At 45.6% G+C, this 20,237-nt stretch overlaps 1 protein-coding gene across 2 annotated transcripts in view; it reads right to left on the bottom strand.

The window, feature by feature from the left end:
* Positions 1–1,894: 1,894 nt before the first annotated feature.
* The window catches only part of Camsap1 (calmodulin regulated spectrin associated protein 1), a 64,450-nt gene continuing 46,107 nt past the window's right edge, over positions 1,895–20,237 (bottom strand). For both annotated transcript variants that reach the window (XM_005346264.3, XM_005346266.3), the window contains 12 exons: positions 19,892–20,031; positions 19,710–19,806; positions 19,218–19,395; positions 16,041–16,132; positions 15,314–15,398; positions 12,313–14,680; positions 10,900–11,036; positions 10,199–10,407; positions 9,799–9,901; positions 8,199–8,314; positions 7,362–7,480; positions 1,895–3,003 (listed from right to left, as the gene is read on the bottom strand). In XM_005346264.3, the coding sequence (XP_005346321.1) occupies positions 2,701–3,003; positions 7,362–7,480; positions 8,199–8,314; positions 9,799–9,901; positions 10,199–10,407; positions 10,900–11,036; positions 12,313–14,680; positions 15,314–15,398; positions 16,041–16,132; positions 19,218–19,395; positions 19,710–19,806; positions 19,892–20,031 (3,947 nt within the window). In that variant the 3' untranslated portion in view covers positions 1,895–2,700. The remainder of the gene's footprint in view (positions 3,004–7,361; positions 7,481–8,198; positions 8,315–9,798; positions 9,902–10,198; positions 10,408–10,899; positions 11,037–12,312; positions 14,681–15,313; positions 15,399–16,040; positions 16,133–19,217; positions 19,396–19,709; positions 19,807–19,891; positions 20,032–20,237) is intronic.

Genomic DNA, 20,237 nt, shown 5'->3' with positions numbered 1-20,237 from the left:
ACCAGGAAAGACCCCACGCCCGCAAGGTACAAGCTTATTGCAAAGGAATCAGTGAGAAATAAGAGGGTGCTGGGCATGACTGCTTCCCAGCTAGGGCTGGTGACTTGGTTACAGCCACAACACTGGAGACAGCATTAGCTTTCCACACATGGCACTGAACACAGGTATCCAACCATAAAATGAGACCACAGACAGGCTCAAGTCTCCAAGACCAAAACCATTTCACTAAAACCAGAATCAACCAGAATCAATCTGTAAAGGTTTATCCAAGTCAACTAACTTTTAACAGAAAAAATTATTTTAATACTTGCTTCTTCAAAATAACAATCATAGTTTCAAACAATCTAGAAGTAAATTTTATGTTATTGTTTAATATTGCCTAAAGAAATCTGGGCCTGAAAAATCTGACTAGAGATTGCACTGCAGGAATGCACTGCAGGAATATACTTAGATCATCAGGTCAAAAGGTCACACTAAAAATAATACCTTTGGCATGCATACACACATTCACATGTGTGTACACAGGCCACCTACACATACTCCCATATCCACATATAGGTACACCCCATGTCTACACACACGTGCCTGCAGATGCTTGTGTGCACACATGGACACCTGCACAGGTCCCCTCACTCACCATGTGTCTGCACATCTACTTCTGAGCTTTTTTTAAATACCACCCATCCTGTGCTCCTTGGGATCCACGAGTCATCATGCACTGAATCACTTGACACCTCCTGCATGAACCAGTACAACACCTGGTCTTCATGCTGCTGGAGGCCTGAGAGGCAATGTGAGATGAGCAGCCTTCCCAGCACAGTTGGTGAAGGCACGGTAGGCACCCACACACTGGAGGACTCAGAAAGCAGTGCATGTAAGCAGAGCCTGCTGCAGCCAGAAGGCCTCAGATCCCCACCACAGCCTTGTACCTGAAACATCCTAATAAAACCCACTGTTGTGCCATGGTGCACAGAAGGCAGGGGTGCGTCTTAGCTGTCACGCCACATGGCCTAGAGAGCTGCTGCCTGACACCTAAGGTGCTGTACTTCTCATCCAAACTCTGCGTTCTGAGACGGTCTCCAGGCAGGCCATGCTGACCCATCACAGCACAAGCTGCATAGATATGCAGCTTCCTGCCTCTACAATGGATCTTCCAGTGCTTCACGAAAAATAATCAAATTCCAAGGCAACACAAAAGTCATGTGTAGCCCTGGAGGCCAGGACCTGGGGACACTATCAGCAGAAGGAGTCGTGACAACCACACACATGGTTAACAGAAAGCCAGCTTATTCCTTTATTACATTTTAGTGCTTTCTTAAAATAAATATAACATCAAGTGCACAGTGAGAAATGAAGACACACAGGGGACAGCTGGTGACAGGTGGCCAGACTTTAATGCTCGTACAACACGATGCCACCCCGACTGGATGAAGAGGAAGATGACAACCTCACCTCCTCTGGTTTCCGTCCCAGGCTCCTTTCCTGTCTGCCTGGGTGGCCAACACTTGTCTAACTTTCCTCCATTACCTTCGCTTCCCTCCTGCAGTTCAGATTCAAGTAACACTCTCAAAAAGAAATGTGCAAAACTAAACGTGGCTCCAGGGTCTTCTCATAACTGATCCATCGCTGGGCACCTCTGCTCCCCAGGAATGTCTGTTCTGACGGAGTCACCACAGGGACCCGGGGAAAAGGACCCGAAGCAGCTACACCATTCTGAAATAACTGCAAATAACCAAGTTTTTAAAGAGGCAACAAAGAAGAATTACCAACCTCACCTGAGACTGCACACCTGGCTGAGCATGTGCTCCTCCAGAAGCAAGAACTATGGTAGGCAAGCCAGGACATGACAGCACCACAAAGGAGCCGGCGGCCAAAGGGGGAGAGTACACTACTATACCAAAATCTGCCTTTATTAAAGTGAACAAATAAGCACATTCCCAGACCTAACCAGTGGTAGTTGAAGCTAGCTTAGGCTGCCTGCCTCCAACGAGGCCAGCATCAGCTAGCAGTACCCCACAACCCTCCCAACTGTGTGGCAGAAATAATCACTCCAAATATGTAAACGTCATTTTAGCAGAAGACAAACTTTGCTGATTTCAGTGCTTTTAGTGAACTGATATTTTCAGTAAACTTTTTCTGAGCAGCAAGGAACAGGATTTTTTTTTTTTCAGAAATCTTAGAACTGGATATAAAGGTTGGCAGTAGACACAGTCAATAAATATCATACAATTTCTAAAATGAAAAAGATTCCCATACGAACTCCTTTTATGAAGACATTCAAACACCCTGACCCGAGAACAAGCCTCGGCCCTATAATCACGCACGATTACAGCTGGCCAACATGGGGCATCAGGCAATGTGCAAAGGGGTGGGTGAAGGGAGGCCAGAGAGCAGATCACATTTAACTTATCCTGAAGAACTTCAAGTGAGGGTTCACAGCTCAGGACCTCACTCCACGATGTCCCTTATTTTGGGGATCTCAGCGGTCAGCATGGCGACAGCAGCTGTGCCCATGAAAAACAGCACTCACTCCTGTATTCTCCGTGCCCAGCGTCCATGTGTGCAGGGGAGAGAGGATCTTCTCTGTTCTGTAGGAACCTCTGTAAACACTGTCTGTGGCTCCTCACATTTCGTACCGAATGAATGAAGATAATAAATAAGAATCCCGTCAGCACATCCTCTCAGTCCTGGTTGCCATGGTCACTTACGAGTCTGGGTCTTCTTTGGCACTGTGGGCCGCTTGGGCTGCCACAAGTGGTTATGGATTGTGAGTGCATCCACGCTGACCGACATGGTCTTGGCTGGGATCAGGTTAAACTGCTTTCGGTCTGAGCTGTATTTATACAGTTTGTCAATCATCTTCTTGGTGATACTCTTTGGCCCTGTGCCAGTGAGTTTGTAGATTTCTTCAGTGTCGGGTTGGTAGCAGTACAGCGCCCTGAACTGGCACCCCGCATCTCGAAACAGAATGATGTAATGGTTGGCATCACATTTCTCCAGCTCCTGGGGAATGGGAGGAGAGGGAAACACGGAATGACACTGACACTCTGACATCCCAGGTCACCATAACTGCCTAATGGGAGGTATTATTTCAAGGCAGTAAGTATCTAATAGCACCTATTTCTAACAAAAAGTGTGGTGGCACATGCCTTTAATCCCAGCACTCAGGAAGCAGAGGCAGACAGAGCACTCTAAATTTAAGGCCAGCCTGGTCTACAGAATGAGTTCTAGGACAGTCAGGGTTACACAGAGAAACCCTGTCTCAAACAAACAAACAAACAAAAGAGCTCTATAAAAACAAACAAACAACAACAAAAAAACCCTTAAGACATCAAAGAAGAAACAGAAAAATAACAGAGATGAAAGCCCTTCTTTGCTCCTGGATTGGCAGTAGGATTAACACTGTGAGTGGCCATCCTACCAAAAACAACCTACAGATTCAATGCAATTCCAATCAACACTCCAGTGACATTTTCCACAGAAATAGAAAACATAATTACTGTGGGATAATGCTCTTGTACACTGTAAATATTTGTCACTCATATTAGTTTAATAAAATGCTGATTGGCCAGTAGCCAGGCAGGAAGTAGAGGTGAGTGACCAGACTAGGAGAATTCTGGGAAGAGGAAAGGCAGAGACAAAGTCACCAGACACAAAGGAAGTATGATAAAAATGCCTCACTCATAAAAGGTACCAAGCCATGTGGCTAAACATAGACAAGAATTATGGGTTAATTTAAGTTAACGAGCTAGTTAATAATAAGCATGAGCTAAGAGGCCAAACAGTTTATAATTAATATAAGCCTCTGTGTATTTCTTTGAGACTGAACAGCTGAGGGACCAGGCAGGACAGAAACTTCCATCTACAAATAATCTTAAAATTCATATGGAAGTACCAAAGACCCTAGATAAAAAAAGCAATCCTGAACAAAAAAAGAAGGTACCTTATATCTGACTTCAAAGCACTTCAAAACACGTGGTATGGTAAACACCAAGATAGACAAAGACCATCAGAGAAGAGAAGAAGCAGATAAAAGGCTACACAACTACAACCATGTGCTGTTCTGATAAAAAAAATAATAATGTGTATGAGTGTTTTGTTTGTATACATATATGCATGTGTACCATATATATGTCTGGTATCCAAGGAGTATTGGGTCCCCGGGAATCAGAGTTACAGATGGTTGAAAGCTATCATGTAGGTGCAGGGAACTGAACTCAGGTTCTCTGTAAGAACAAAAAAGTGCTCTTAACTTCTGACCCATCTCCCCAGTCTTTAATTAAGAAGAAAAAAAAAGTAAAGACATACAGCAAAGCCTTACTGAAACCCATTAATTTGTATGTTAATTAGAAAATACGACTTTTGTTTTAAAGGAGTAGAGGTACCATGCATGCGTGGACAATGTTGCTCCCAAAAACACATGCATTATTAAACAAACAAAAAATCTGTGCCAGGCATGGAATACTTCCTTACAAGTATATGATCAAGGGTCCCAAAGACCTCAGAACACAGCCTGTTGCCATTGTCCTGGTTGCCTACTATAACTAGACAATAAGACCTTAACTGCTGATGACACGACATACTTTGATTGCATGGAAATAAAGCAATAAACAGAAATAAATAAACTGAAATAAAGAAAACTTCCTCCCTGCTGGATAGCTTTCATTGTGCTAGGAGATGCTACTGGTCATTGGGGAAGAAAAGACCTTAATGGTCTTACTCAGTGCTGGAACTGGATGCTTTAATACCAACCTACAGGGCAAGATGTGCCCACTGATGGAACAGCGGCAAGACTACTAGGGGAGCAACCAAATATTTTCTGATAGATCAAGATCAAGCCAGTCAACATTCCAGCATGAATAGGAAGGAACTCATAAGACTCAACTTCTAGCTAAGGCGCTATCAGTCAGTGATGACAGCTGGAATATAGTCTTTTTTTTTTTACGGGTGTGGCCACTGAAGGTTGCTCGTGCTCTAGTGATGGCACCATGGCCATGCACACATGGAAAACACTGATTAGACTCTGGGATATTCAAAGAAGAGGGAGAAGGAAGAGGTGGAATTGGGATGAAATGTGGGGTGAGAAGTGGTATAATCAAAATACACTGTATGAAATTCTCAAAGAAAATATTTTAAGATTATATATAAAAAGAGACAAGAAGAGAGGAGAGGGGAGAAGGGAGAAGGAGAAAGGGGGAATGCAAAAGAGATAAAGGGATGGGTGGTGGGGGAAAACAAATTCTTCCAGGAGTACCAATTTTACTACTAAAAACAAGCAAATGAGGAAGAGGGCTTGGTAGTAAATACTAAAACACAATTTCTGATGAAAGACAGAACACTGTTTTGTATTTTTCTGGTACCCCAAGGTCAGCAACACATTCATAAACCCCCCTGAAATAAATATGGGGCCACTTGCTTTCATAGCCTTCTCTTACAAGAATTCCATTCCTGCCAAGTTAAGGAACCATACTAGAACTCATCCCTAATTTTCAGGTGTCTACAGCCAGAGACCCTGGGTATGCATCTTGCTCAAGGTCAGCTTATAGTTCAGAGAACTCTACCATTCCCCCTCCACTAACTGTGCCCTGAGCCAGCATAGCACCTCCTCTGTTACAGGCAGGACCCAAAGTCACTCCTAACCCAGGTGTCATCTGCTCCCTAGGAAATGAGGTCGCTCTCCAGGCTCTGCCCTCTAAAGGTATGCAGAAGCATACTCCTCCCCTCAAGCTCCCTCCAGAGGCCCTGCTCCTCATTCATCTGCTCTCTGACCCTCTGAGGGGTCAATCAGTTATGTCTTCCTCTGCTCATATCCATACCATCATTTTACTCAGGGTAAAGCCAGTCTTGGTCTTGCTTTGACTCACAGAGGCCCAGTGCCCTGTGACCTCTGACCAGACCCTGAACCCAGAGTCCCTCTCTCACCTGCCCTTGAACTGCACCCCGTCTTTCCTGCAACTGCTGTTCTGAAGACCTATGGGCTCAACCTCTGGGCACTGTGCCTAGGGAAGCTCTACCCAGGCACTGCTGCTGCTGTACTTTTCCCATTACCTTGCTTGCTGTCTGAAACCCAAACACTGTGAATCCAAGTCTGATGAAATCAGATGTCCACACTCACCTCTCAAGCCTGGCTTTCTTCATGCATGACCCACAAAGCCAATATGGATTCCACCACCCTAGATAGTAGCCCACTCGATGTACCTGTCCTCTCTGGTCACTGCACACTGTTCGCCAATATCACTCTGTAAGCACTCACTGTGCAGATGTGGGCCTCCCTCCTCACTACCCAGACTGAAAGCTCCCAAATGGAAAGCATGTCAAACCCTGACTCTGACCCACACTTTTTCATTGCCTTCTGCAGCCTTACATTTGGTAATGCTACTACCTTTCCTTGTTCTTTTGTTGAGACAAAGTCTTATACTACAATCAGGCTAGCCTCAAACTCACAGTAATCCTCCTGCCTCAGCCTCTAAGTGCTGAGATTATAGACATGAGCTACTATACCCAGACCTAGAAGGGAAGGTGACAACACAGTAAAGACAAGACACACCCAGCTCTGACACCTTAATTAATGAATGAGCTTAACATATGTGCATAACTGTGACACAAACAGAAAGAAGTCCAAGCCATCAAAACGGCCTCAGTTAGACGACCTTCCACATGGCCTGCACCAAATTCAGTTGCCCTTAAAAACTTTTAAGCTCTTGGTGACTCAGGTGCCCAAAGTGCTTCCAAGGCCTGCCCTTCTTTCCAACCATGGACACTCACTAGCAGGACAGCAGGGTCACCTGCTTCCTTTCTGTCTCAAGTACACCAAACTATTTATACTTGCTCTTCACTTAAAAACATCTGATCTACTCTTGGGGGAGAATGTGCTTGACAGCAGGGTACTTGTGTATAAGCCAGCATAAAGCTCTGGGTTCCACTGCTACACCACCACCAACAAAACCCTGCCACAAACAACATATCCATATCCACAGGAATGTGCGCTGTTAGACCAGTGTCCTGGCCCTCTCAGAGCCCACATACCATGGAGACCACAAACAAAAGTGTCTTCTTCCCCAGCTAGAAAGCCTTATGTTTAGCTTTGTCCCGCATAAAACCATTAACTGAATTTTTAATGAAGCAAAGCTCCATCTTTCTTCACCTTTCAAAATTCCGTCTTCTGTGAGGCTTGTGTTTAGGCCTCAGGACACATCCTCTACTCCCTGGTAATCAGGAGAAAAAGACTCCATGGCTATTCAGTAACAGGGTAGCTTAAAATAAGAGAAAGAGAACCCAGCTCTCTGAGCAAACACCAAGGGCTAATAGAATTGTAATCTATATGCACCTTTTATTCTAAATAAAAGAAATTTAACACTTGCCTCCAATATTGAATTCTTGTGAGGTTCATTCACTTTTCCAGCCAGACAGCAGTGAGAGATGGCATTGTGAATAATTGGTTTGTTTGATTTACTACTGGGCTCCTTAAAGAGTTTAGGACCTAAGGAAATCAAATCAAAATTTGCAAAATTAATAACAAAGGTCAAACACACACAAAAGGGCAACACTTTTCTCAGCAGAAAAATACAGAAAGCTTCAATAATGGACAGTTATGCATTTTGAAAACAGATCATAAAGACCTCTTCAAATCTACTCAAAAGAATTTGCAATTATAAATTAAAAAAAAAAAGAGGCAGATTAAAGTAACTGTAGCCGGGCGGTGGTGGCGCACGCCTTTAATCCCAGCACTCGGGAGGCAGAGGCAGGTGGATCTCTGTGAGTTCGAGACCAGCCTGGTCTACAAGAGCTAGTTCCAGGACAGGCTCCAAAACCACAGAGAAACCCTGTCTCGAAAAAATAAAAAAATAAAAAATAAAGTAACTGTAGCTACTCTCTGGCTTGAGTCTTTTTATTATATAAATTACAAACCCAAAAACCTGAAAACCTAAGGTTCCAAGTGCCCAGGATGTGTGATCCTGCTTTAGCTCTCCCCTAAAAAGTAGTAGGGACTTGGCATTATTTACTGCCCAAGAGACGAATGTGAGGACAGGTCAGGGCCTCCCTGCTATAGATACCTGGCATTTAGATACAGCTCTGACACTGGATAAATACTTAATTTCAAAAATACCTTTTGGTCAAAATAAAGATGTATTTTAAGGAGTGTTACACTTGGGTGCCCCTGTGCCCAATATACTCTAAAGAGGGTGTGTGGCTGTTACCTGTGTACTCGGCCACAGAGGCCAAAGAAGAAGCTGCTGATGCAGTTTCCCAGTCTCGGTCTGTGCTCCTACTGGGGTTGCGGCTCAGGATTGGTAAGGCTTCCAGTGATTCAACTCTGCAGGTAGAAAATGACAAAATGTTCTAGCTGTATCATGCTCTTCTACTACCATGGCCACCTGTACCACCAAGGCAAGAAGCATGCCCACTGCTGCAACAGGGCCTTCCTGTGAAGGTGGAGGACCTGCTAAGATTTTATTAGCTATTTCTAGAGGGTGCCACCAGAGAGTGCAGGGAGTGAATGATGCAGGCTCAAGAACAGAGACAAAGCACAAGTGACTAACAGCTGTCAAATAAGTGACGAGACCCAGGGAAGGAGGGAGCACAGTGGGGAGCACAGTGGGGCTAGTCTGAAAACTCATGCCTCAGATACTCTCTGATTCCTGGCAGAGATGCTATATCAAACAGTAAATACCAACGCTGAAGACTGAGAAAACTGCTTAAAAGGTAGGCTGATGTTCTCTTGGCACGCTGACAGGGCTGAGAATAGAATTTAGCTGGGTAACCAACTTCCAGAAAAAAACTAAAGCACTATTCAAGATTCTCCAGGAGTCCTCCACAAATTCTGGGCTACAAAAAGCCACTAGACACTAAAGAGGCAGGAAAATGCCTCTTCACAGACAGCATTCACAGATGCCAATATATGATATCATTCATGTGAACCCTGGCTACAACAAGAAGTCAGAAACATGCAGGGGTTCTTAAGCCTGAAGTAAAAATGCACTGATGTCTGGACAGGCACCCACAGCACCTGTAAAATTACTTTGTAATGCAAAGGGGACGGTTCAACAGCTTGTGGAAAACAAAATACCACTTTTTAAAAAACTGTTGGTTTTTTTTCCCCCGAGACAGGGTTTCTCTGTGTAGCTTTGGAGCCTGTTCTGTTCTGGAACTCACTCTGTAGACCAGGCTGGCCTCGAACACACAGAGATCCACCTGCCTCTGCCTCCCGAGTGCTGGGATTAAAGGCGTGCGCCACCACAGCATGGCTGGAAACACCACTTTTAATGATCCAACTATCCCAAAAGCATTGGGCCCTGCCTGCCTACAACCTGAGAAAGATATTCACACTTCAGTTGAGACCATGTGACTCCATTGGGAGGGATGGACGAGGAGGCTGCAAAACTGTCAAGATCAGAAGAGATGGTGGACAGTCCTGAATTAACAGCATTTCAACAGATCCAGGCTGGTGTTAGTTATGGGGGCAATAGATGACAGAGGATTAGACAGATTGGGATCAGAAAAAATGATGATTTGACAAGTACGATGGTATGAGATACACAATGAAGTATGTGGGCGATGGGGCTAGGTGTCACCCACTTACTCCTGTGCAACAAGTGCACACCTGACAGAGATGCCAAGGGGAAAGAATGAGGGGGGATGTGACAGAAGCTGCCAAGTCCTGGTGGAGAGGTAGGTTTGATTTCTTCCTAAACACTGTGGAATTGGTTACAAAACATCTCTCCTTCAGCTTGGACCTGGAGGGTTCTCTCTTTCTCTTGGCCAGAGCACTGAGATGCCATAGCTGCTTGGCCTCCTTACCGGTGAGAAGGTGTGCCCCCTGAATGAACACTTTCAGGTTCTGTTGTTGCTGCAGATGCCAAGGACAGGCTGGAGCCAGAGTGCGTGCGACTCAAGTTATCAGCTGCAGGGACAAGAAAGTGGCAGACTGTGAAGAGCTTTACCAAGCCCATCCCTGCTGCCGAAACTCACTGTGGCACGGAGCTTCCCTCTGCAAACCCAGCCAACTCTATGGCCCAAACCCTGGATGCCCCTAGCTATCTCAAAGCATCACATTTGGTCTCAACTTCTTAAGCCTGTTTAAAGGGATAATCCCCCATTACTCTGCCCGCCTCACTCAGGTCTCGAGAAATTACAAGGAGATAAAGAAGCCGAGCACTAAACAGCAAATGCAGCGTGGGTGCTGGATGAGGCTGCTTACGGGTGGAGGAACACTTGGTTCCAGAGTCACTACAGGACTCCTCTCGGTGAACTGACTTTGGCCGAGGCTTTTTAGGCTTTGATTTAGGTTTGCCAAGTCCTTGCTCCTCCAAGGCCTGTTGCTGCTTCCTCCGCAAGTATTCCTGTTTAATAAGCTCTCGCCGGGCCTTTTCCTCCTCCTTCCGTAGTCGATCCTCTTCAGCCTTACGCCTAAGAGCAAAATAGATTCACAAGAGACTGGGTCAGAGGCATTCTTCCTAGACAGGAATCTACCAGCCCCAGCTCCTGCAGTTCTCCCCAGGGTACTTCTCTGTGGTTCCCACTGCAAATACTAGAGCTCTGGGAGTATAGGAGCAAGAGACAGTGGTGAAAGGGGTAGGATGGGACTGAATCACCTGGTAGACTTTCTGAAGAGCGCTGGGACCACAGACAACTTATTTCCTGTGCTACACACTTACAGGACTCATAGGGCTGAAAACTAAGCATCATCCAAAGGAATTATCTGACGTGATAGCTGTGCAGATGTGTACCGTCATGGCTAGTAAATGGTAAGTGGCAAGAGCAGGAATGAGGAATGAGTGAGAGGGCTGTGAGATGCTCTCCCAACTTGGGTGTGCCAATCTGGCCCTGTATACCATCATCTATAGGCATGGCTATTCTGTCCCACTAGACACAGCTGGAGGCTGCTGAGGAAGAGGTTACCGGGCTTCATCTCGCTTGAGCTCCACTTCAGCCTCCAGCTGCTGCTTGCGCGCACGAGCCTCTTCAGCCTTGCGCTGCTGTTTCAGAAGGAAGGCTGCCCTCTTCTTAGCAAGCTCATCTTCTGCTTTCTGTTCATCCTACAAAACCCATCACTTTACAGTCAGTGACAATACAAGAAACCCCTTAAACTATCCAATCTAGGCTTACCTTGATCAAGTACAGACTGTAACATACACTTAGAAAATCTGACTTTTTTGGGAGAGAGGGAGACAGGATCTATGTAGCCTGTTTTGGCCTCTCCATGCAAACCAAGCTGGGTTCAGACTCAGTGATCTGTCTGCCTCTGCTTGCCAAAGGCATGCACTACCACACCCAGCTCTGACACCTTAATTAATGAATGAGCTTAACATATGTGCATAACTGTGACACAAACAGAAAGAAGTCCAAGCCATCAAAATGGCCTCAGTTAGACGACCTTCCACATGGCCTGCACCAAATTCAGTTGCCCTGCAAAACCACACATTTCTCCACAAACTGAGCTAATGGCAATGTGACTGCATTCATACCATACAAAGAACAAATGGGAATGAAGAGATGGCTCAGCAGAGAAAATGTTTGCTGGGCAAGCATGAGGATCTGAGTTCAGATCCTCAGAACCCACAAAAAGGTCAGGCAGGAAAGACAGCCTGCCTGTAATCCCAATGAGACGTAGAGATAGGGAACTTGTACAGCAAACTAGCTAGCCAAGCTGACTAAAATGGTAAGCTCTGCATTCTGTAAGACACCTTGCCTTAGTATATAAGGGTCTATGGACATATTACCCTGAACTCATCCTATCATGTCTAATACAAAGGGTGGAGAACAATCAAGGAAGACACCCAATATCAACCTCACGCTCTCTGTCTCTCTCTCTCTTACACATACACACACAACCACAAATATCAATAAAATGTGAGTTTTATAAGGCTGAGACTATGCCATACGGTCAGGAGAAAACAGAATGGTTAGGACACAAGAGCAACCCCGGAACCCACACTTCTCTGCACCTCAGAGAAAGTGTAGGGCAGAGAAGCAGAGGTATTTGTAAAGCTTCTCTGCAGCCAGGCTTCCATGCCAGGGGTGGGCAAAGTGCAGCACGCAGGTCGTATCTGGCCTGGATGTCTTTGTACAGTTTTCAAGTTCTGAGCACTTTTTACCAAAATGTCATCCAAAAATCAAGTATTTCAAGACCCATGAAAATTATCAGGTTCTAGGGTGTGCTGCCTGTAACATCTGACCCTCAGGATGGAGGCTTCTGTACCCACAAAGTTAAACATGTTTCTCCCCTGACTTTTTATGGAGTCAGCTTAGAACAGGAGTTCTTGAGACTCCCTCATATGCGAGGTGATATAAGCACACCTCATGACCACTCACCTTGAAGAAGAAACCAACACCAGGCTTCTGGTCGCCATCTCCACCAAGCTCTGCTGAGCTTTCATGGCCAACCACCTCCCCATCCTCGTCAGGGGCCTTCAGGTCAGAGAGGTCCACCTCAATGAGGCTGGCCTTGCTCCTCAACGGCTCTTCCATCAGGGTGTGTTCTTTGCCTGAGATGGCAGAGGAGCTCAGCCCTGCCTCTTTCACACTTGTATCCAGACCCTCTTTAAAGTTCATCTGTTCTGATACAATGTTTGCATCTTTGCAAGAGGACTGAACCAATATCCGATGGTTGCTCTCATCATGGAGCCTGTAACTGTCAAAGAGACACTTCTCAGGGGGTTCCCCACCTGGGTCAGAGGGCGACCGTGGATGGGTGCTTGGGGGCAAAGATCGAGGATGTGGGAGTGTCTCCATACTGGGTGTTGGGGTTTTGCTCCGGGAACAACTCTGCTGTCTGTCTTTTGGAACCTTCAATTCAGCTGGCCTTCCCGGACGGGAGTTCCGGCCTTGGCCAAGCCGCGGGGGTTTGCGGTGGCCAGGCACACCAGTTGGAGAGAGTGGCTCAACAAAGTGGACTGGGGCCTTTACCTTTTGGTCCTGGCAGTTATTTTTAGCGCCTGGTGTTGGCACTGTGGGAGACTTCATGAGAAGTTGCTCCTGCTGCTGGGAGATCTTCAGTATAGCCTGCTGCAGTGTACTGATGGTCTCATTCAGCTTTTCGATAGACAGGTCACACTCAGTCACATCTACCTCGCCGACACTGTCCTCTAGGAGAGCAGTGGAAATCACTCTGTGCTTCTCACCATCATGCAGAGAAGCTGGGTCCCTGGGTTTATGCAGCTGGACAAATGCCATATCCTGAGACTCACCGAGATCTCTTTGATCTTCTTTGATGAGGAATCCTTCAGTTTTACAAGTGCCATCATCCAAGTCCTCCCCATTGTGCTGTGTGAACTCCTTAGTGAAGTGTTCGGGCCTCAGTGGCTGTGGGGCACCATCAGCCTTCCCCTTCTTCACAACATGCAGAAAGGCTGCCTTGCCCAGTTTCAAACGCTGCCGCGCAGATAGCGCCTCCATCTTTTTCTTCTGGGCTTCAATAGCCCTGCGCTTTTCCTCTAGCTGCATGTGTAGCTGCACCAGCTCAGAAGCCAGAAGACTGGCAGGGTCCTTGCTGTGCCTGCCAGGGCTCTGCTCCCTCTTCTGGCGCCATGTCGTCAGAGGAGCTGGGCAGCTTTCAGATGCATCTGGGGTGGTCTTCTGGGAGCTGCTGGTGCTGGACTTGGTCTCACAGCTGTTGAGCCGCTGGAGCTTCCTTTCGGCAAAGCTGGTCATCTTTACACTGCCACTCGCCATGGACATGCTGCTGAGCTGAGAGGTCGTACTCAGACATGGGCTTGATCGGCCGCTGGCATCATCCTTGTCTTCGTGTTCTTTCACCTTCATATCCTCTTGTAGTTTGGCTGATTCTTCCTCACCAGTGTATCTGGGGATAACCACAGGATGGTCCTCACCAATGAGATCCTGCTCTGCATCCTCTACGTCCACCACATCAGAGTCAGAGTCCTGTCTCAGGATAGTCCAGGGTTCTGAGTCATGGGAGCTGGGGCTCTGGGAACCAACATACCACCTCCCTTCATCTTCCTCAGCCCTGCCTACATGGAGGAAGAAGCCATCAGCAGTCTGTCCCTGAGGTAACGGATCAAATCTACCCATGACCAGAGGCTGCCCTTCTCCTGCAGCTTCTGCTGACTGTGGTCCTACCTCTGCAGGATCAATGCTTGCAGCAAATTCTGAACAAGGAATTGGGGTGAAAGTTCTGTTCAGGTCACGACTGCCATGGTTACCAGTCACTTTCTTCCGTACCAGAGGCTGGGAGCCCTCACTAGGCCTCTTGGACATGGTGGTCCTTGGCCTCCCTTCTCCAAGCTCATCTTCCTTAGTGATAATCTGTTTCTCTTTGGCTGGCCGAAGTACTGCTGGCATCAGGGGCTCTAAATAAAAACTGTCAGGCTTACTCTCCAGAGTGTCAACCTGTCTCTGGGGAGACCTGACACTTGCTACCAGGCCTGGGGCCTGAGGTGAGGTCCTGGGGATCTCTGGGGAATGAGGAGATACATCTGTCCTGATGATGGCCACAAGTTCTTCCTCCTCATCCTCAATGTTGACATTGCTTAGGAGGCTTTTCCCGTTGGTCTTTCCAGCTGAAGGATGGGGTTGATTCTGTGGGGTAAGGTGGATAATGTTGGATGCCAAGCTATCTTTGCTGATAGAGCGAGCCAAGCTGATACTGTCACCAGAGCTGGGGTCCACATCACAACTTGCAGCATGATGGAGAGCAAAGGGTGTTGGCTGGGACACAGGCCTGAAACAAGGGGAGAAACTCACTGTTTAAATCCTGAGGGAGAGGAGTTCAAGGTATGAAGAGAGAGGGAGAATACCAATCTTCCACGAAGAAGAATTATATAAATAAATGCTCTAGGGCAAAAGAGCACCAGAGGCGACTCAAACATTTTGCTCCCAGCACCACTTCACATGCCCTTTAAAGTAAACGAAGTTTCAATGATCCTTGATTTACTAAACTCAGCACACTACAAATGAAAGCTCAGATACTTTTTAAACCCTGAGTAAATATCACAAAGAACTTGAAAAATAATAATATATAAAACACACGTGTGTGTTTTAAATAATAATAATAAAGACCTATAGTGTAGGTGGCACTACTGCTACTACAGACCTCGCTGACATCTGGCAGACTCTCACATCTCCCTCTATTGCTGGGACATCACAAATCACAGAGCCACTCTGCAAGTACATAGTGGCTCATAGTAGAGGCCGAGCACAGAACAGAGCAAGCATATACTGGCACTGTTGCAAAAACACTGGCTGCCAGCTCCCTGAAGCAGCTTGGCAAATCTTTAAGGGTCCCTGAAACACATCTGAGAACTGTTGCTTAGTCTAAAGGACACCTAATTAGAAAGAGTTCCAAGTTACTCACCTGTTTTTTTTATCTGGCCATGCTACTACTGCACCTCGTGGCTGACCATCAACCCGAGTTAAAGAATTCGATCTGTGTCGCTGATCTGCAGTTTGGAAGAAATAAGCACAGTCAATGTTAAGGGACCAACTCTGTACCACTTGTAAATTCTTTTAATGTAACAGCCATTTCTCTGGATAATAAACCCTAACTCAGTCCACAAGGGTACTCAGGAAAGCAGATAACCAGAAGAGTGCAACTTCCAGCTACTCCAGCAAGTGAAGAACAGTGCAGTCAGTGCAGAGTGCTCAGGATGCTGGGCAGAACTTAGCAGATTTGAAATGACATTTATACCACAAGACTATAAATTCTGAGCTGTAGCAATACAAGCTAAAATTTATCCTGCTAGGGCTGGAGAGAGCACTGGCTGCTCTTCCAAAGGTCCTGGGTTCAATTCCCAGCAACCACATGGTGGCTCACAACCATCTATAATAGGATCTGACGCCCTCTTCTGGCCTGCATGTATACCTGCAGGCAGAGTATTCATCATAAAATAAATCTTTTATACACACACACACACACACACACACACACACACACACACACATCAGAAAAAAATTTCCTGCTATTATTAACTAAAATGGATACATATTAGATCAAGATCATTCAATTTTGAGTAATATTATTTTACTAAACTATGAAAGTAAAAAGTATCAAAAGGGAAAATAGAAGTGAATCATGCTCTCACCGGGGACGTCCTCTGCCTGTGACACTTTTTGCTGTTTCTGCCTCAGTGGCAACAAAGGATGGGACGGACTAAATGTGGAAGCTCCTTTCCCACTAAATAAAAATAATTCAGAGAAAATAATGAGTTTATCAAACTTCTTCAAGTTCTAAAGCAAAAGCAGAGGGTGGCAAGATGGCTCAGCTGAGCAGGGCACTGGCAGAGAAAACCTGACAGCCTAAACTCTACTGCTAGGTCGCACATAGTAGAAGGAGAGAACTTATTCCTGTAAGTTGTCCTGACTTCCATATGGATGCTATGGTATGTGTGTAATCATAAATACACACACATACACAAATTCATATACACAATCAATCAATATGAAATCAATATGAAAGTAAAAGGCAAACATACAAGTAACAGAAACCATTATACACTTGTACTAAGCTGGGAGTAAACAGTTTTCTCTGAGAAAACAGTTCCCATAAAACTGAACCAAAAGAAAACCAACAAAGTTTTGAATCTGACATAAAAATTTCAAAACTGGACTGGAGAGATAGCTCAGTTGGTAAAGTGTTTGCCATGCAAGTTCAACTGCCAGTACCCACCTAAAAAGCCAGGCAGAGCAACATGTATCTGCAATCCTTGCACTAGAGAGGCTTGTTGACCAGTTAGTCTAGCCAAATCAGTGAGCTTAAGAGACCTTATCTCAAAAGATAAGGTAGAGTGCGATCAAGAAAAACACCAGCCGGGCGGTGGTGGCGCACGCCTTTAATCCTAGCACTCGGGAGGCAGAGGCAGGCGGATCTCTGTGAGTTCGAGACCAGCCTGGTCTACAAGAGCTAGTTCCAGGACAGGCTCCAAAGCCACAGAGAAACCCTGTCTCGAAAAACCAAAAAAAAAAAAAAAAAAAAAAAAAAAAAAAAAAAAACACCAACATCAACTTCTGTCCTCCTTGCACAGGTACATACATACATGTGCACAAACACAAACATTCACAAATCCCAAAGCTGCAAACAGAGATCATACAACTCTGGCTGCAGCATCTGACATAAAAACTCAAGTGACTACCACAAAAGAGACCAGCAAGGGGACAGGAGTGGGGGTAGAGACAATGCATATGTATATATGAAATTGTCACACTCACAAGCCAGGCGGTAGTGGCACATACCTTTAATCCCAGCACTTGGGAGACACAGGCAGTCAGATCCCTGAATTCTTGGCCAGCCTGATCTACATAGCAAGTTCTAGGCCATCTAAGGCTATATAGTGAGACCCTGTCTCTAAAACACAAAAGTAAACAGAAAGACCACAAAGATGATTCCACTATACAAACTAACTGATAGTGCTGAGCATGAGCATGAGCATGAGCCTACATGGACAAGTAGGGCATTCTCACAGAGCCGGGAGAACATATTCACATTTTACAGAACAACAAGGAAACAGACACAGAAAATCCACAACTATTCACACCTTTTCTACTTCTTCAATCACAGGTTGAATAAAAGAGAATTTATGGCTGTGGTCATAAGGACACTCACAAGAGACCAATGTGTGCTGCACAAGCACTGACCAGATGAGCACTGTCCCACGCAGCTACAGTAGCCTGACACCCAACCATGGGGGCTGGCACTAGCTGGCCCAACAGGAAACACACACTGCAGCATAGCTATTTTGCTATTTCACTTTGGGGAAGAACTTGGCTAAGGGACAGTAATAAAGTGTGGGCAGGAATCACAGAGGCATACCCAGGGCTGTCGTTACTATATGGTTAAGCCCAAAAGACAAAAGACAGGGAAAGGTTCTTCAGAGATGGAGGAGACACAGGTAGAGAAGAAGACAAAAGGAGCAAACTGCACAGAAAGGGTGAAAGACATAGGGACCCCAGAGGAGCCCACCAGAGGCAGAAGACTTCCCGGCAGAGGGTAAAGGTTACAAACCACCCATAGCACAATGACCAGCAAAAACCAAACAGAATAGAACCAGAATGTATTACAGTGTACAGCTGCTCAAAGGAAGAGACTGATGAATGAGACAACTTCACAGTCACTGTTAGGTAGAAAAGGTTGCTGAGCCAGTGCACATGTGATACCGATGCTGCTTTAACCAACTTCCATGCACACATACAAGCTGCATGTACTAGATCTGACCATAAAGATCCAGAACCAGGACTGAATGCAAGGACTGCAGCATGAATACTCAGGTACTCACATAAGGAGCCACGCGGCTGTGCAGCTCTGCCCTTAGGATGCTATCACATCTCAGCCATCATCTGTACCCATGGGCTCTGAGCCATACACAGCATTCCATTTCCACTCCAAAGATCTGATCCTCTCAGTGAGTCTCAGCCCTTAACACTCCAAGTACCACCTGACATACTTCGTGCCCTCTGAACACTCTCTTCCTGGTCCAACCCTCTAGCATCCTTAGTGCCAGTGTCAGAAAGCTGAACATTTTAAAACTATGTTTCCATTTGAAAATACTCTCAGACTCTCCTTCCATACAAGCGGCTCAAACCCCCTCTGAAAAGAGCTCTCTCATCCTCATCCCACACGCCCATTGACCTGGTTGTAGCCAACCAACCAGGATCCAGTCAGCTAAATTCTAAGTCTTAATGACAAAATCAGTTCTCAAAAAACACTCAAGAGTTCCATTTACTGTCTCATTGTGAAAGCCGTTCCTCACTGAAGTAGACGAACCAGTACTGAACAAGGTGAGCATCCTCAATCAGATTACATTTCAGAGCTCAGACTCTTCTCATTAGACCACTCATGAAGCTGTATCACTGTGAAGAGACAACGCAGAAAACTCCTTTTCTGTCTCCCGAGACAGGGTTTCTCTGTTAAATAGTCTTGATTGTCCTGAAACTTGCTCTGCAGACCAGGCTGGCCTCAAATGTATAGAGATCTGCCTGCCTCTGTCTCCCGAGTGCTGGGATTAAAGGAGTACACCACCACCGCACAGCTGAGAAATCTCCTTTCTATACTACAGTTTAATGTATTTAAACTGTTTTGATTAATTTAATTTAAATTATATTGATGAATATTCTTATTTTAAAACCCTGGAACAGACAGGAGGACAGCCAGCTGCAGAAGATATTCAGGTACTTTCCGCATTACCTACTTCAACAAATAGTTTTGGCCTCTATAAGAAGGAAAACAGGATGGCAAACTGACCCCAAAAGCAGTATGACAGACTCACAGACACTCGGGCTCCTCCGAGTGGAGGTGGTACCGATGGCTGCCTTCAGAGAGAGGCTGAGTGGGTGCTGGCAGGTCAGCGGGGCTCATGGCAGCGGGGCTACCCAGGAAACTACGTTTGGTTGCATTGGAGATGGGGACAGGAGGCCGGCTGCTCTTCTGCTGCAACACTGCTTTAGCTGCAGAAATGACAATTGCACAGAAATACATCTATTATTTATAGTTACAGTATCAGCAGGAAACAGAAAATCTGTAGCTTTTATAACCATAAAAACAACCCAACTTCTACTTAAAACCAAACTTCTCAAAATTGGTTTTAACAGGTGAAGTCATAGGCTGACCCTCGAAGACTATTACAAATACCTAATATAAAGACAACACAGACTGGAACATGAACAGACAGGAAAGGGCACCTTGGCCTTTATGGTTATATGGGCTTCCTCAATCCTCTGGGCTTTCAAGAAAACGCTATGATCACTCAGTCACCACTCACCATCCTTCAGTTCTTGAATATCTCGGGGCTGCACAAAATCTGGTTTGACGTTCTCAAACCACCAGAAGAGCTCAGCAATAAAAACCATAACGTTCGGCTAAAACAAAACACAACAACCCAGACACAGTAAGGACCTGCTCAAAAGCAGCTGGTTTTAAGCACATGTCTGATGGTAGATTTACCTTCAGCACTAGGGGAGCATATAGCATGTCCTCCAGGGTGAGATAGAAACACTTGTTCAGATGTTCGTTGGAAAACTCCCTCAGAAGCCGGATGTTATATAGGCTGTCAGCCATCGACGGAACCTCCTTCAGGCAAATATCTAGTAGATAGTCAGGTAGACTGTGTTATGACATGCATATTCTGCTCATAAGGGTGTGTGTAGATACACAATTCTGAACTGAAACTTTATGTAGCAGGGGTAGTGATAAAGTAGGCAGGATTAAGGGATTTTAAAAGATAGTAAGTTTCACAGGTGACGTAAATGTAGAAAGAAAATATGGGAAATCTCCAGATTCTGCCTTTATA

This window comes from Microtus ochrogaster, chromosome 4, assembly GCF_000317375.1.
Source record: "Microtus ochrogaster isolate Prairie Vole_2 chromosome 4, MicOch1.0, whole genome shotgun sequence".
NCBI classification, from domain to species: domain Eukaryota; kingdom Metazoa; phylum Chordata; class Mammalia; order Rodentia; family Cricetidae; genus Microtus; species Microtus ochrogaster.
Note: the sequence above shows the minus strand (reverse complement) of the source record. Positions and strands in the feature narration are given on the sequence as shown.